The following is a 19,068-nucleotide window of genomic DNA, read 5'->3' on the forward strand; positions in this document are numbered from 1 at the left end:
ATTTCATTTGCATATGGACAACTGCACATACATTTGGTAATTTCAGAGTTCCACAACTATTACAGATGAATTTTGCATCATATTTCTACAGTCTTCAAATTTTCATAGATAGGCTTTGTCTTTACTTTTGCAGTTCACTACATCAGACTGCACTTTTCTGAATTTTATGATTAAGTTTACAGCAAGAATGAGAAATCAAGGGAATGTAAAAGGGATTTCAATTTCACAGATTACTTTGGTACACTGATTGTAGGGCTCTCGTTTAATGCACAGTCCATTAGTAAATGGAAAAACACCCTGCTTTTTAAAACAATGCTACGGCTGCATAGCTTTATGAAGCTGAATAGCTGCTATAAATGGTCTTAGCAATAACTCTGGAAGTAAAGCATCCAAAATCCATCAATGTATTAGAACTACAATTTAGTTATTTGCTGGTACAATTTAGCAGAACTGACCAGGATGACTCATAGTATTTGGAAAGTGGTTTGTAATTTAAAACTTACAAACTTCAATAAAACTTGCTCTGTGTCAGTTGACAGTGAAGAACTTCAACATTGTGCAGTCATTTTTTTATACTTTCAAATTTCTTAAAATTTATTAGTGAGTTGCATTATAATTTTCAAAAAGATGCTTAGGATGTATTAAGGCAGAAAAACATTCAGTTCCTTACTATTCTGCAAATATTTATGTTCTTGCTAAGATTTGACTGCAGTGAGACATGAATCCATACCATGTACGGCAAATACATTTAATTACATCATCTGTATAAAACTTCTTTTCATCCAAGCAAACTCAGTTCTCCTGTCAAAAYTGTTTTGTATGAATACTCAGAGAAACCCTGTAGAATTCATTGTACAACTTATTGTATACCACCAATACACATCTCAGGTAAACTCTGTCTTTACAGAACTATATCAAAACATATGTGCCATTTCAATCCTCATGAAGCCATCAAAATAAAGCCTACAAGGGACTTGCATGGTACATAGATCTTGTGATGCTTCTCAGTTCAAGAAATAGTGAAGTTTCAACCATTTGTCATAATCACATAATCCCAAAGATATAGCTGAGAATGAAAGGTAGAGCTGGCAATATAAGATTCTTCAAGTTTCATTGATAATTGAAGAAATTCTAGTAATATGAAGCAATAAAAGTGAAATTTAAAGCTACAAAAAATTCAGAACCTATGGTTCAACAGTTCAAGTGTGTGTGTTGGGGGGGGTGAGAGCAGGAGAGAGCGCGCATGCAAGAGCAAGCACATGCACACACACTTGTTTTAAACATTCATATGCATTTTTTGGTGGTTTCAGTTTAAACTACTTTGCTGTCTTAGAAACGTTTCTATTTTTATGATATAAATATTTCTAAAAAGAAAATATTTACTTAAAATTATTTAGAAAACAAAGTTTGAAACACTGACCGATATCTTTTTCCATCAACCTTTCAGTCAGAGTTCATGAACGACATAATAGACAAATTCCATATTTTGGCCTTCAGCAACTTTGGAAGAGAAACACACAAAAGAGTCAAAATGTATTCAAAAATTCACTTTACAATAATTAGCTGGATTTGTAAAAGATTTTATTAATGTTACCCTAAAATCTAAATTAGAGGTGCAATCTTGCCTGCTTTTGAGACAATAGAAATTTGTACTTTTACTTTACCAGATGCAGGATTAGAACAAAAATCAATTCAAAATTAATACAAATCATAATACATAATTATTATGTAAACTAACAATGAAGGCTCAGTAAAAAGAATACAAGGCAAAGAATAGAATAGTGCACTGTGGTTTTATTGATGGCAGCAATGACAATTTGCTTCTTTCATATGTAAAAAGTATTCAGCTTCATATAACTAAGAACTTTAAAAAAGTCTCTTTTGAGGTGTCAGCTCTGAATTCCTTCTGCTCACACCAGCTTTCTTTGTTCCAACCTGTTGCTTGGTAAAAGCCAGAAGTTCTTCTAAAAGTCTTCAGCAAGCTGGAGCTGCCAGTGAATTTCCCCCCACCCCGAGAAGATTGCTAAATGAAAAAAATACAATAGATAAGCACAAAAACTCTCTGCTCTTTGTGCAACATAAGCTTTACTGCTTTTTTTTTCTCCAATAGAGTATATATCTATTATTTTGTACTTACAGAGATATAAGTCTTCAAAAGATTAAATCAGAAGGTTGCACTCCAATGCAATAGATATGATTGGTATAATACAGGAAAGAACACTTTTAGGCAATGACTCTTACAAAAATGTGATTTCTCCATTGGAAAGGACTTCAACACAGATTTTATAGCAAGTTTGACAAGGTGTAGATTAATTCTGTTACTGAGCAAAGGAAAACCCAAGAAACAAATTATGACCAAGAACTCTTAGGTCCTTTCAAGCTCCTCCAAAGCAATGATCCTTCAAAACGCACATTTCTGATTACTTGCTCCCCTTCTTTTTCATACTATCATGACATTCTAACCCAGGAAATGTAAACTCAGGAGGTATTTTTATTGAAGTTAGAATCAATTCTTGTATCTTTATTCTCTAGGAGAATATCTTATTTTATAAACCTGTTAAAACTAGTATTTGACTCATACTCTAAACAATCCACAATGAGTCCAAGGAGTCTCAATGCAATGCTCTAAATGGGTTCAGTTATAATGGACTCCACACAAAATTCAGAAGGCAAATCTACCAGGGGAAAGGTAGTCTATATCACACAGATACAGCTCCTGGATACAGCACTACAATACTTTTATCCTCAAAAAGATTCAATACAGCGTTCTTAAGCTGGGGAAAATTTTCCAGGTTTTGATGCTATTCAGAGATGACCCCAAATGACACCTTCTTTAAGAGAAAGGAACAGGCCGTTCAGTCTTCAAAACATTCACTATAACACACTGACAGAGAAAAAAAAAATCCACATTACAAATTCTAGATTAAATAAAGGTTTGTTTTGACTGGAACTAATAGAGAAGCCAGCTAAGATTAAGTAATCCTTTCCGCCCCCAGGTCCTATGTAGAAGGCATCTCTTGCCTCACAATTTCTTGCCAGAATTTCTTTTTTTTTCCTGGAAAAGATCATTGCTACTTATTGACAAATGCCTTTAAATTTGCTTTACTGACACTATTCACAACCTGAATCTAACCCCTTTATGATATTTTTTGACAAATGATATTGGCAGTCAATTTAAATCAGGATCCTGCTAGAATTGTCAAAACAAGGTGCAAGAAAACTTGCAAGGAATAACAACCTGCACCTTAGTAAAGTTGTTCACAGAATCACAGAATCACAGAATCACTGAGGTTGGAAGGGACCTCTGGAGATCATCTAGTCCAACCCCCCTGCTCAAGCAGGGTCACCTAGAGCACATTGCACAGGATTGCATCCAGGCGCATTTTGAATATCTCCAGAGAAGGWGACTCCACMACCTCTCGGGGCAACCTGTTCCAGTGCTCTGTTCCTTACTTGTGAACAGTTAATTCACTCTCCTTGGGACACAGGAGTTACTATGAATCTCTCTGGATGTCTCTATTGCCTCTCCTCTCAGCTGACCAAAGCAAAAAACAGTTTTCCAGATTTACATTGTAAAATTTGAGAAATACCAAAATTACCTAAAGACACAAAAATGTTTTTGACTGTCCTCTACACTGAGTTCAAATTTCATTAGCTAAGCTAATGAAATGACACTTTTCTGAGCCAGTAAGAGTTAGTTTAGAACTCAACTCAATGCATACACCAGAAGTGTTTTTGCCTGCTTTATGATTATCACATGAAATGTTTACTGATGCTGATTGATATATTTACTTAAAATAGAAAATTGAATGATAAGTGAAAAAATAGTGTATTATAGAGTAAAAAAAAAAGAGTCAGGAATAAATTTTGCTCCTTACATTGCCAGTACTCCCCCAAATGAAGGTATTTTAGCATATGATCAAACAAGCAAAATCTTTTATTATTACATGTCAGAAATATCAAAAGCTATAGAGACCCACAGCACCTGTTCAGTCACATGAATGGAGGAGGATTACAGCAATGAAAGGAACTTAAAAAAGCTTAGTAAAAACAAAGAAACTAATAGAAAAAAAAAATCAGATACAAGACAAAGGTACATGGTAGATGTTCACAAAACAGAATGTGACCACAATTTTTTTTTATTCAGAACAAACTTTTAATCAACCATTTAGAATAAAGGATTTAGAAGATCCACAAGTAAGATGGATGCAGTACTTGATTTGGTTAGTGAAAGAATTACAATTGGTTTATCTGATTGGCCTTTTTAAATTTCTAAATGTAAATATCAGGGATATTGTATCTTCTGAATGTGATATATAATCCCCACATTTCTACTAATTAATAAACTATAGCTTCAAGTATATCTTCAAGAGTCAGAGTATGGTGAATATGATTAGGATCTGTATCTCATCATTCAATGGCRAGGTCACCAAATCATAGATTTTAATGTTAGAATTGCAAATTCTACTTTTCATGCTAAAGCAAAATGATAGAAAAAACATTTATTTACATACATGGCTCATAAAAGCTAGCATATTGGACCATGAACAGAGGTAGACAATCCAAATGCAGCAGGGACTGCATCCAYGTGCTTCAGGGAAGAAGCTAGCCCAATGTATGTGGAAAAAGAGAAAAATCACTGCTGCTACCAAGTTTAAAAGTATCAAGTAAAAGGTTGCTCATATCATACAAGTCTCTCCATAATACATACAAATATAGAGTTATTTTCCAAAGCATTTTTATTTATTTTTATTTTTTTTTGTCTTCCCGCTTCCTGCAGGTATATTCAGTCTCTTCCTACAACTAGAAAATCCAGAGAAAAATAGATATCCACCTCCTATAACGTAAAAACATCCATATCACTAAAAAAATTCAGGACCAACTGCCAAATGCATCTTCCATGTAGGTGATTGCAAAGAGGGGTTTCTAAACTGAGAAGGCACAACTATGAATCTTTTAAATGATGAGACAGATTTATTATCAATAGTTCTCTGTAGGTGTGGGAATCACTGTGATTTGGGCTTTTGCCTTACAATTTATAAATAGATTACCACTATTAAACAGTCGGTCATACATGCATTACTGTTTGCTTAGTATCACTTTTTTTTTTTTTAAATGAGAAACAACATTCTTCTAGGAATTTTAAAGAGGGTATTTGTTCATATAATGATAACTATAAAAATTTATTTTTTCATTATGTTCATTACCTTCAACTCAATGGTCAGTGCCCCTATACCAACCTACTACTGGCAAAGCTGTAGGAAGTTCTCTCACAAACATCACAAAAAATGAGGAATACTCAAATATATAACAATTCAGATATACTTTTCTTGAAATCTACACCCATAAAAAAAATGCCAGTATCATGTATTTACCTTTTAATTCTTATTAATCAGTTTCTAGCTCTTGGGGGTTGATAGAACTGTTGAGTAGGTCGTGTGGACCGTCTAGGCTGACCATCACCTCCTCTGCGGAACTCTAGAGTTTGTTCATATGTTTCTTCATCCTCCTCCTGCAGGTAAATAGCATTGTTTTAAATGAAGAGTAGACAAATGAATTATACATGAGTAAGTATATGAATATACACACACATACATATACACACACACACAAACATGTATAAATGAATGCATGCATAGGAACTGCTACTTCTGTGCTGATGACCATTTAAGAAAATCAGTGACATACTGGGAGTGMGTAGCTCCCTTTTTCAAACCTAGGAAAGATAACAAAAACGAGGTGGAGCATTTCAAAATACAATTCCCCAAGGCAGTGGCAGAAGCTATTAAATACTTGCAAAGAAGCATATGTAGGAAACCAAAATTATTTTCCCAGAGTCATACAGGCAACAAACTCAAGAAGTAAGATAACCTATATGACCTGCTAGAGCAGGAGAAAAAAAATCACCTTTTGGGAGTTGCAGAATGTGTGTGAAACAAAATAAAAGAATTAGGGAATGAAAATGCAAGCAACAAAATCTGACAACATATATTCTAGACGCACATGTCTGAAACAGAAGAAGATACAAATCTGTGAAGCAGTAATATTGAAAAAACTCTACAAGTAATAGTGGACAGTAATTTTGATATGTATTTACTACATGCAGCAATAATAAACATAGCCTCTGAATAATGAGAGTTAATTACAAGTTTGCAATATTTCATTCACTCTTGGGCATCTTAATACCACAAAGATACTGACAAATTACAGGGAGCTCAGAGAAGAACAAAAACAATTATTAAGAGTCCGGAGAATGATTTACAATGGAAGATTAAAATAGCTAAATATTTAGTTTAGCCAAGAAATACTGAAATAAAATACCAAAAGAAATACTGAAAATACCGAAAGAAATACTGAAATCATTCACCTGGTAGATTATTTAAGGGAATACACACTAAAGATAGAGAAGAATTTTTAGAGCACTAGAGTTTATAACAAAGAAACAGAAAAACAAAAGTTTAGGATGAATGTCAAGAAAATGTTCCTGAACGTGAGAATACGATTGTCAAATGGTTTCTCAGGGAAGCAGTTATAATTGTATTTCTTTAACATCCTAAAATCACACTGGGGCAGACAACAGAATTTGTAGTGCGGAAAACAATTAAACATTGGAAACAGATTTGTTTTTGATTTGTTTACTTTCATTGCTGATGACAATAATTCCTGCCTCCCCTTTCCCCCCAAAGAATCCAATACTCTTCTGTTCAAAGAGGGCATTAAACTCAACAAAACATTGTATTTTGGACACATATGATACTATGTATTAAGCTGCATATGTTTTAGACAGCTCCTTTTGAATTATTTTAAGTCTTCAGTTGATATAATCTATAACTGCAAACAAACAGAAAAAGGCTAACGTACAGCTTAGTACAGCGAAGATTAACAAAAGTCTACAGGGAAATACTAGGTCTAGAGGGAATATGGTGCAAAAAATCCACTTCTGGGAAATCACGCTGAGTATATAGCCCAGAATTCCCTTTCACACGGAATATAGGAACATACAGGAACACACACCAAGAACAGCTAATGATTCATAAAAATTTATTGACAGTCCCAACATTTAGGAACTGTCTTACAATACAGCATACACTTACTGACCAAAAAGCGAATCACAGCAGGAAAATACTTCATTATAAGAGACAGAAAGGAATCTCCACAATCTAACTTTCTTTCCTTCGTAAAAAGTCAAATCTTACTCAAGAAACAACACCCCTTCAGAATCAACTTGTCTGTTGATAAACATGCATTTCTAAAATAAGTGTCTGACACACTTGCTCTTCAGGTTAAGGTCTCTTATTTATAAGGCATGTCTGTGGTCACAGCTAGACTTCCAGAACCACTGATTAAGTGCTACATAGGAAGACACTCTGCAATAACTGCAGAGAAAAGAAAGCAGATTTCCAGCACAGTCACGTACAAGTTAATTGATCTAAATCTTCTATCTTGACTGTAGCCAAGTGCCGAGAACTGTGGCATTCTGCCATAAAGCTTACTTCAGGTCAGTGCTCTACCTGTTTTACTGCATCCAGTACTATAAAATCCCTCACATGAAGAATTTCAGAGACACTGATTATCCAAAAGAAAAAAACAGAAAAGCAGAGCTAAGGAATTTGATATTAATTCCCCCCCCCCCCGAATACCAGGAAATGTATTCTGATGACACATTATTGACATAGAACATTCATAGTAATTACAGCAAGAGCAGGAAGAGTCCTGTAGGAACATGAGGCAGGAAGAAAAATGGTAGGTTTTCATCATTTGGACAACTGCTCCTATTTTACACCAAAGAAACAAACTCCTGAAATAAGCAAATGACTTTGGTTAAACAGAAGCACAGTTGTGAAAGGGAGAGACTCTCTAGTTAGAGGAAACTATCCTTAGGCTGCAACTATCTTCATCTCTGAAAAGAGTCTGGACCTTTTTCTTTAGCCTTAACATAATAAATGTATCCAAAAGCATGCAATACATATGACAAAGCAGGAATGCTTTCCTGTTGGAGAAGTTGGTCAGTACTTACTAAGGTTATTTGTTTTATATATTCCCAAACCTCTAGCATTTTTTGTTTGTTTGTTTGTTTTTAGTCAAAATTGTAAAAGACAATCATAAGATTTTTTCTTTAATCATAAGACCTTAAAATGGTCTAAAAGTGGGTCTTAAAAGTTTAAAAGTGGGAGAGATTAGAGATTCTGGCTTTGTTCCTACTCCTTTTTTGACACTGAGAAAAGTACTTAAATCTTTTCACCTCAGTTTCTGGGTTAATGATATAAGCATATGACCATGTCAGCTTAATGTTGCAGCATTCAATTAACATTAGTGAAGATGTTTGAACCTGGATAATTATAAATATTATCAAAATGAGAAAAATCGTCGACAAGCCAAAAGTACATCCCTTTTGGACTTGCCTTTTCAGCTGTCATTTTATTGCTCAGTTTCTCAGTACCACAGAACTGCTTGCTATGTAAATGGTATGGCTAAATTGAAGGTAATGGGTCTGTTCATCTTAAAAAACAACAACAACAACAACAAAAAAACAACGAAATGCAGACATATGCGTTTTCCAATCCTGTCAGCCCTACACCACCTGCATAATCACCAAATGTTGTCACCTTTCCACTCATCAACTTTTTAGGAAAATTTACGCTATGACTTTCATAGGTCTAGTCCAGACTCGATTTAGTATGTGAAGTAGTCTCCCATCATTGACAAGGAAACTTATAAAAACCAACATCTAAATTTTTAAAGCTAAACCAGATGGCTAAAGTTAAGTGATATAAATACCTCCCACTCTTTCAGTATACTCTAAGCAACCTGAACAGTTGAGATAAAAAGTTTTCATATTATTTGCTAAAGAGGAAACCAAAGACATAATTGCATCATTTCTTAAAATTCTTTGCCAAAGCTTCAATCTAAAATAAAAGAGATTACTCTTCTCAAGAAGAAAAAATGTTGAACTTTCCTCTGCTGGATATTTGGATTTCTCCAAAACTGGAAGACAAATTGACATCTATGCATGACTGAAAGCTTAGCAATGCATACTGATGTTTTCAAGAGACTGGAATGAATTAGACATTTGAATTTCTTTGTAACCTTGATAGTCTTTGCTCAAAAAGATCAGAAATTAAACAGGTTACTGCATCGCCTTTCACCTATAACAAATGCAGCCTCTTACTGAGGATAAGTATATCAGAGTAAATTTCTGTAGCAGCAAGTCTTCATCAAAACTCATAGAAGTTAATGTCGTTGATCCTTTGGACTTAATCAAACCAAATTAAAATTAGAATTTGTCTTACATATATTTGTTTTGACATGTTTGTCTTTATATATAGGATGAACACTTCAGTTACACGCATTTCAGCTCCAGTAGTTTTATTACAATAGACAGTAATGAAATGTGAAAATCAAATTCACTTTTTTGAAGCTTTGAGTGTAATAAAAATGGGCATTGCAATAAATAAGAAGAATTAGCAACAGAACACCTTTCAACAGTTCTGTACTACTTCTCTATGTGTAGCTGCTCGCCCCCACAAACACACGGTTATTGATCATCTTTGCTGACATTTTTGCCATCTTCATGTYATACACCTTGTCATCTGTTTCTCTGGTCTTATGCATTTATTTGATCTCAAATAGGATCCAAGTTTCTTCAAAATAATGATTTGCCAAGCCCTATCTTTTTTAAGCATGGCTTCTTGTTTTAGAAGTAATTGTATCTTCTCTTCCACCATTTCTTGATCAGTGACTCTCAACACACCACTGCTATTCTGTCCTCCTTTTTTATTGCCTCCTTTTTTATTTTATTTTATATCCTACTTGACCATTTTTCTGGGTCCATCTCCTTTATCTCCTTTACAGTTAAATCCCTCCCTTCCATGCTCAAAACTCTCTTCCCTCTTCTGGAACAGCATCCACTCTTTGTAGTTAAAATTTATGATCTCTAATATTTACTTCCTTGTTTCTTCTATTCTTCTGCCTAAAACAAATTTCAATCATCTACATGTCTTCCGTTATAACTCTGCAGTCACTTAGTTCACGTACCTTGCCATTAACCCTATTTTTCCAGTCTTACTTGCTCCTTGCTTTCTATTTGTCAGTTGCTTTTGACTCGTTCTAAATTATTCCTTTTCCTACCTCCTTATCAATATAAGATCTGGATTGCATTTCATAAAGCCAAGGTGGCCACAAACCTCTGTGCCCTACCATCTCCCCTCCTAGGCTATTTCCATTCTCCTTCCATTACCTATAGAGGTTTTATGCTAGTGAACCACTCTAGAAACATATACATTTGATTTTCTCCATCTCTTAGGCTTATTGTACACTATTTGCCTAACATCCTGGGGGCAGGAATTGTGTTTCCTAGTGTTCGTATGATGCCTACCTTGGGCAATGTCCCCTGAACTTCAACTACCATCACTTAGCACAACTGCAGGAAATACTGAAAACTGACAGGTTCATAGGGAAGGAAAAAAACAAACAACAACAACAACAACAACAAACAAAAAACAAGGAAATGCATAAGGAAATTATTGTAGTAACAGGTTAGAACGGCATGAGAGAGAGAGGGTGGAGGATATCAGAATTCTTTAGGTACTTAAAATTGAGATACTGAGAACAGCTGAACTCAGACACACTTATCAAAGTATTTTCTCTAACCTTCTATGAATTTCCTTCATCAAGAGTTAAGTCATCAGCATCGAGCACTTCATCTACGAATGTCTGTGACTCAAGGGCTTGAAATGCTGTATGAAGTACTATGCCCAAAGCACAGCAATCTAAATCCAATCCAAGGGCAGGTGATTTTCTTTGAATAAGAATGAATACCAAAAAATACATCTTGTAGGAAAAAGACAAAAATCTGATTTATAACTAAGTAGTTGTAAAGCCTTGGAGGAAAAAGACTTTATAAACAACCCATAAAAATTATCATTAAAAGCTTATGAAGATTAACAAAGGCTATTATTTTAATACCCTCACATGCTATTSAGATTTCAACTAATCTTAAAACAGAAAGCATATCTGTAGTTTTAACACAAGTATTATATTAATAGGTTTGGATCCAACAGTGCCCTGGACCAGAGTTTAGCTGTAGTGTCTATATCATTTGCCTGGAAGAGTGCACACTGACCTGTTACCAGTGGCACAACCTCCTAGATCAACCTAGAAAAGTTAGTATCTCTAAGAAACAGCAACAAAATCCAATGTAATAAGAGAAGTTAACCTGGCTGGTAGCCATGAAAGCCTCCAAAACCCGATCTGTCAACTATATGTAAACCAAGATATGTTCTGATGTGCATGCTCAGAATAATAATCCATTAGTTGCTAACCTGACTTACTACCATTAGGCAGCAGTTTTGTATAGAAGTAAGCAAATAGAAGGTGCTAATGCAAATTTCTACCCCAGTAAAAGTGTATTTAACTGTTAAGTCATCACTTCAAAAGAAGCTCAACAACAGACAATTAATCTTAGCTACTTCTGTGTCTCCCAGGGAGAATATCACTGCCTTACCCAAATATTTTATTCAAAGTTTTAAGCTTTTCACAGCACATTCACAAAGAATATTTGAATACTTTTAGACTAAGAAGGGAAGTATAAGCTCTTTGGAATTTCAGCCTCTATTCAAAATTTTGCAATAAAAATCTACTCTTACTACTGATATCTTTGATCCATCTCATAAGAAAGACAGGAATTTAATAAGCATAGAAACAGGAATACATGCATACTCAGTGTTATTTGTTGGGCCCACATATCCTGAATTTGAAGAGCTTGCACCACCACTGTACTTTATGAGCCRATCTTAGTGAATGAGCAGGTAACGTCAGTCCAGCCAGTTGACTAGCAGTATTTCAAAAATTCAACTGATTTCACAGCTGCAGAATGCAGCCATAAACCCAACAGTTAAAAAGATTTTAATAACCCTTAAAATTAACAATATTAAAGCAAAGCAAATATATATCTTACAAAAAGCTTTCTCAATAAATTTCAATTGCAAGATTTCTTTCAGAGCATTCAAAGAAATGTTTAGAAACTTTCATGTATGTGCAGTTCTTGAGGTGAGTACTCGTTTTGAGTCAGATCCACAGTGCCCGAATACCTTGTTCTGAACCTTTGAGAGAAAGATGAATTTACAGAGTGATCCAAATACAGTAAGTCTGAGCCTAGACTTACAAGATCATAATCAGAATAGTTACATGTATTATAGGTTTTATTATTGCTTGCATAATTTCTGAGAACATTATGACTTACAGCAAAAGGAATGGGTGATGACAGTAAAGAGCGGGACAGAAGTTATGGATTACACATACAAGTTTTGACTGCTACGTGTTCTGCTCATGTATATTTAGGATGCAGCTGCATGTTACGACTTAGCAGCTCCCACAGTTTCCACCTACAAATAGGTGGCCTTCCACTAGTCCTCCTTCCTTTCCTGCTTCGGGGCAGAAAGTTCTGCTCCATTCACTGGGTCCTTCTGCTACGACATTTCAACCTGTTAATATATAGAGAACTCTTGCCACAAGAAAGTGTACAGTTTTCTGTGGGCTGTTAAGGGATAAGCACCAGAGTCTGTGCAAGGAGGGCCCAGAGGAGCAGTGTGGGGTCAAGAAAAACTGGACAAAGAAGAGACAGAAGGCAAAAACAGCATAAGACATTTTCATTTTCAGTAATGGCAAGCCATTTTATCAGTTTAAGCTTCACTCACATACTCAAGGCATGAAAAACTTGCTGGACTCACTAAAAAGAGTGTTTCCTTCCTTGCAAAATTAACTTCTCTGTCATGTGCGTTTCAACTCCATTTCCTGGTCCAGATTTTGCGTCTCTTTCATGCTGCCTGCTATTTCAGCAACAGCTGTCTCCTGCTGTTAGCTCACCAAGTGGTCTCTTGCTTTCCTGGTTAAACTCCTTTCCTAAGCCTCCCTTCCTTTGCCTAGTCATCCAGTGTTGATCTCCTGGAGTACTCAAAGCTTTGATTTTTGCGGTTCCTACTTACCCATACTTGTATCAATGTAAAGTAGACTATAAGATTCTCCTGCTGCATCAAAAAAGCCAAAAAAACCCAACCCACAAACAGACTAAAACCATATTGAAAAATTGGCAGATTTTCTACAAAAAGCTAAACTTAATCTTTAAAATTGCAGTATATTACACAATATACAGAAAGCTAAAATAAGAAACACTGAAGAGGTAGATAACTATTTTTGTTATTTAAAAGGTGTTATTTACTTGAATTTATTTATTTATTTACTAGAAATTCAGTTATGCATACTTGGAAGAAAATATATAGGCTAAAGTGCCTAGAATCTTCCCTTAAACTTTTAATAAGGTTTTATCTGAACACTTAAATGCAAAAAAATAGTTTTTACTTTTTATTAAAAGCATAACTTTTAAGTTATATCAACTTAGAGTAGAATTAGGGCATAATTTCAAAAATTACTATCAAATGAGGTGTGAATATTCCAAGTAGAAATTATCAGTAATGTAAAGATTTTTCAGGGATCTTAGGTCTAACCAAGTACTGACTTTGTGGGAACAACATTTTTTGAAGTGTCTATTACAGAATAAGTCAGCTTATTTATTCTTGATCAATTTTCTCTGCAAAGTAGGCATATTATTTGAAATAACAGTTCCTCTCACAGAGTAATCTCTCATGCCKTTCTCTAGCGTGGACATACACAAATTTTTTCATTGCGCACAACATGTCTATATTAGACTGGGCCTAGAAATTACATATCCATACAGATTTCTGAGCTAAAATGTGAGTAAGAGGGACAACCATGATTCAAGGTTATACTGCCAGACCTGTACAGTGTCAACCCCTCACTGCTGTCAATAGGTACTCAGAAAGTGCAGCAGCTTCTACATGATGTTTAAAATGATTATTATAAATTATTAGCATTATTAATGTACCCTTAAAGGAGTTAGGGTAGTATTACAGTATTACATTTTTAGAAAAATATACTTCTGGCGTGCTTACACATATGATAACAAGATATATCAGTAATGTATCACTGACAGCTGAAACTACACAATTAGTTGTAAGGATATGACTGTTTAAATCAATAAATATTATTTTTATTACAAAATTATAAAGTATTAATTACATGAAAATTTAATCTTTTAATATGCCATTTAGAAAGTTAATATGAAAGTGCACTTTCACAGGTGCACTCAATTATCCTTGATACTTAGCTCTTGCCTGCACCTTTTGAAGTACATTGTTATGCTACAAGTAGATCTTTTATAAGTGATGAAACTAAGTAATCAACTATATGACAACCTTAAATTAACAACCTATTTCTGACATCCAGGTTSTAATTCCATGGACAGTTGAACCAATGTGATGTCTTGCCACTGCCAAAACAGAGTTGTTTTCCCTTCCCTTCCCACTGCTTCCTTCCTTACTCTTGTTTCCTCTATTCCCCTCCCTTTCCCACACAGGTGCACAGTTGCATCCTTTAGCAAATTAAAGCATGTTGGCATTAAAGTACCCTCTGAGGAGGATAATGACTAATGAGCTGGAAGATACATGCACACAAACCATTGGTTTCTCTTATTTACATTCAGAAAAAGGAATTGACCCTTCTGTGGGTATGTTTGTGTTTCTACTGAATACAGGTAGGCAACAAATAAATATGGTCCTAACTTTGGCATATAAAACTGGGTCACATGGAGCTATGCCATAATACGCTACCTTCTCCTTTTTGGAATAAAAATTTCAAGTTGACCCTTCCCTGAGTAGTCCTTTCTTTAGCATAAGTAGTAAACTGATAATCAGAAATCTCTTCTTTTGATATCATCACTAACAAAACATCAGAAGTCAATTTTATATTTTCTCACCTATTTTTTATACAATTTTGCAATGCATTTCTCCAGCAAGCTATAAACTTTAATACCATTTCTTCCCACTGGAAAAAGGCTTGTTATATATTAATTTAAGATACTAAATTTATAATAAATATTCAGTAATTCTGAAAAAATTGGATATACACTACTAATTTTTTAAAAATTATATTACATTTCAGCAGAGGAAAAGGAAAATAAGTTGTGACAAAAACAGCTGAGCTTTAAACAATTTCTTACAATACTACAATTCTACAGTTGCCATTTCTAACAGATTCTTTAAGGACAACATCCATTTTGAGCATGCTTATTTTTGTGAGGCAAGAAACCCTCAATAACCAAATGACAGAAGATTTGGAGATTCTTCAGAAAAATCAAGAAATACAGAATAGATGGATGGACAAGAAGGAAAATCATATTCTTAAATCTGAGATTGCTAAAAGCAACACAGCAGTTTACTTGGAAACAGACATAAGCATTTCTTGGCATTTTGTTGCTTTTCTTCAACTTTGAAGACAAAGCACTTGTTTGTTTTCTAAATAGTATACATTCCAATTAAGTTTCCATAAAGCTAGGGTTAACGTAAGCCTGGGGCATGATTATCCCATAGACACTTTGCTAGCTTATCTGTTCCCCTTCAGGGTATCACACAGGGTATTCATACTTGCAGTCACTCCCTGTGGCAAATAAAAATAAATGTAGAATTCTTCTCGTGAGGTTTGTGCTTGCGACACAAACATTCCTGTTGCAAGTTGTCAGAATGTTCTCGATACAGAAAAATCATGAATTTTAAGTCTCATATAAATACAAATTTAAGTTATTCATATATTCCGTATTCCAAAACCAGTAGCTTATGTTGACTTCTTAACATAAAAGGAATGCTAATTTCAATTCACATAAGCTTCTTCATACTGAGCAGTATAAATATCAAACTATGAATATTAACAGCTTTATATTTAATAGTTTCTAAAAGAAAAGTTGAAACACTGAAGTGAGATCTATAGAAAAGAACTTTCATCCAGCAAATAAAATTTTCTCATTTCAGCAAGAAGAAAGCCACAAACTGGAAATGGAGATATGTTTTCAACAAAATACTTAACGAACCTAAGGACACGAAATCAGTAACAGTACCCGCTGTAAGCAGGAGTTATGACAGTAAATGTGGCAGTTTTTGAAATCAGGTGCACGTTAAGGGTTGATCCCTCGCCCCCACATCCACACACACCTTCCATGCTCTTCCGCCYGATCCCAACATTTTTAAAAGTATCCATCCAGTATTTCAGAAAACAAAATTGAATGAAGATCTCTGGAAATATGACAAAAGTAGTCTTAACCGGTTGTACAGAAATACTCCTAAACATACTGCCAAAAGAATACTTGTGTAGACTTGGAAGAAAATTCAGCATTCAGTTTCCTTGCACTAAGTGCACTCTTAAGAAAAATCGTATACTTCTGGAGGGAAAAGAAAAAAATTACAGTTGGACTTATTTTAGCAAGTAACCAGAAAATTCTGCAGATAGAAAACTCAGAATGAGGAAAACGCTAATAGCATGAGAAATAATCCATGCTTTGCTGCCAGGGCAGAAGCCATCATCAAAAGCTAAATAAAAGGAGGAGATCAGGGAGTTTTGGTGACAGTGTAGGTGAAAGAGATTCCGTGCGTACACACTTGCGTGTGTCCAAATTTGGCATATATATCCCCAATATCAACAGCAAACTGAAGTTTATATACACAGTAAATGTGTATATGATTTTACTTATAAATGACCAACTGCACAAAAACAAATCCAGAAAGTAAAACATGGCAAAAATATTTACACACAAGAATTTTAAAACACACAAAAATATCCCAAATCCTAAATTWAAAAAAAAAAATGCTTACAGGTGGTGCAGGGACATATCCACAGCAATTAAAAAAAAAAGGCAAAAAAAAAATCTTAGCTTGAAAGTCAGTACCCCTCCATTATATAAATGCTGAACATTTACATTTTAAAGTAAAATATACAGAATTTCACCTACTTTTTAATTATTTTTAACCAGTATTTTTTTTTAAAAAAAAAAAGGCTACGCCATCCTACAACTTCTACAACAGTATCAAAAACTGCAATGGGCAAAATATTCTCCTTATAAATATTATCAATCTTTAAACTGCTACAGGATAGATCAAAGCTCTAAAATCTGGTCTTCAGCAAATTTGTCGTGCCTACACGTAATTAGTCACTAGGTTAGGACCAAAGTTAAGAACGTCTCAGTTGTACAAGAAGCAAAGCACTACATAATAAAAATCCCGAAAAACCAAAATTTACTCACGTTTGYAGCACTCCCCTTCCCTCCTTGATGAAGCTCGCCCAATGATACGGTGCTAGGAAGTCCTTTTTCAGGTCTAGACATCAATCTTTGCTCAGTAGCTCCCCTCCTTTAACTGGCTTGGAGCTGGCTGGGTAAGACCAAGGGTTCTTGCACTGGGGGCTCAACTCCTCTCCTCGCCTAGAACAGTGATGATGAAACTCTGTGGCCTACGATGTCATTTGTGGCAATTGTCATTGCGATGAACGCCGTGCCTCAAGCGGCGTTCTGAGCTTCTGCAGCAGCGACGCTCGGCACGGAGGACTGCTGACATAACCCAGTGGATGTCAGACAGAGCCAGAATGAGAGAAGAGGCAATAGACTGAAAGAAAGGAAGGGAGAGGCCAGCAAGAAAGACAAGTAAAAGCTCCTCACTGCCAGGGAAAGGAGACAGATTAGGTGAGCAGGGAGAAGAAGTGAGACTGGAATGGGCCAAGAGGAAAAGAAAGGACAGAAACCCCACTAAGTCCACATCCCGTCTCCTGCAAAATTTCTCTTTTGGCCGCAGTACTCAAGCAGGTTCATCATCACTGTCCTAGAGAGAGAAAGTACACTGAGGGAGCTCCATCAGGAAAGGAACAAACATTACTGCAATAGCAAAACACTCCTGTTTTCATTTTCTCCTACATGCCATTTGGCCCATAGTGGAAGTCCTATAAGAGCAAAGATAAAGTAGGGAAAGAAAGGAAGTGCCCAGGACAACAGAAAAGAGATCAACATGGGGAGGAAAAAAAAAAGAGGACAGGATGCCGTAAAATAACTATACAAACCTTTTTGATCATTTCAGCAAGAGATTATTATTTTATACCTACATCAATGAACCTACATGAAATAAGTTCAGAGATTCCAAGTAAGAAGTCAGAAGTAACATTTCTAACCAGGTCCTAATAAAAATATTTAGAATATAGGGTGATGAGGAAAAAAGAATAAATATAAGAAACTGATAAATGTGCTTCCTAACCATAGGAGAATCTGAAACAATCACTCTGAGCAATTAAGATAGTCTCTTGTATTTCCTGTATGCTGGCATGTCCCAAGTTAGAAGAGCCTACACTTGATGTTCAGTATGTGCAGAATACATAAAAAATGCATGAAACATGAAAAAAAAAATACATAACCATCAAAAATTTATTGCTTAACTGGCTCTTACTCTTAGATAAATAATTAATCCACTTGGCAAAGAGCTCTTGAACAGCACAATTTTTAAAAGGAATATGGAATTAACCTCAAAATCTTTGTCATTCTACTTTTTCTCTCTCAATAAATTAAAACTCATCCAATTTTTGGCAGATGCTTCAAGTAATGATAGATGTTTATTACAGTAATAATAAKTATGTATTTCCAAACCTAAACAACATTTCTGAAGGAATTATGTTCAAGAAAACTGCAAATGTCTTTCTTCCACATATATATTTAAAAATAGTTTTTGCAGGACCAYGGTTAGTATATTAAGGATTGTGTACTATAAATGATGAAAGCATACAGTCTTTAGATCTTGGGACATATTTATATAAATCCAAGAAGATTAAAGGAGTATTAATTCTGAATGGTCTAAAAAATCACTGTTAAATATACTTTTGACAAAATACAGATACAATGAAAAAAGGTATAATTCAGGCTGACATGTTATACAACCACTATGACAAACAAGTGTTTGTTTATTTGTTTGTTTTTAAACTATATAAGTTGGAACAGAAAGGAAGATACAATTTCTTGTTCTTCATTTAACACATTATGATATAGTAAAAGACCCAACATTCTATAATTGACAAAAATAATGCATATTTTCCAATTAACAGCCCCAGAGTATGCTGTTCATTACTACTAATAATCCATACATGTACAGGGCTGAATATTACAGGGGGCTGACTATTATTAAACCTTAGAAT

The 19,068-nt window shown here is 34.8% G+C and overlaps 1 protein-coding gene across 9 annotated transcripts in view; it reads right to left on the reverse strand.

Annotated features, from left to right (window-relative positions):
* Positions 1 to 1,564: 1,564 nt before the first annotated feature.
* The window catches only part of TDRD3 (tudor domain containing 3), a 122,285-nt gene continuing 104,781 nt past the window's right edge, over positions 1,565 to 19,068 (reverse strand). For 5 of the 9 annotated variants that reach the window (XM_026077786.1, XM_026077784.1, XM_026077782.1 and 2 more), the window contains 2 exons: positions 5,376 to 5,512; positions 1,565 to 2,884 (listed from right to left, as the gene is read on the reverse strand). In XM_026077786.1, coding sequence (XP_025933571.1) covers positions 5,393 to 5,512 — 120 coding nt within the window. In that variant the 3' untranslated portion in view covers positions 1,565 to 2,884; positions 5,376 to 5,392. Of the gene's footprint in view, positions 2,885 to 3,916; positions 4,838 to 5,375; positions 5,513 to 16,067; positions 16,140 to 17,143; positions 17,321 to 19,068 lie in introns of those variants that run through there. The other 4 variants (XM_026077783.1, XM_026077780.1, XR_003255495.1 and 1 more) reach the window with 4 other exon arrangements.

Source organism: Apteryx rowi, unplaced genomic scaffold (genome assembly GCF_003343035.1).
Source record: "Apteryx rowi isolate R43461 unplaced genomic scaffold, aptRow1 scaffold_461, whole genome shotgun sequence".
Lineage (NCBI taxonomy): Eukaryota > Metazoa > Chordata > Aves > Apterygiformes > Apterygidae > Apteryx > Apteryx rowi.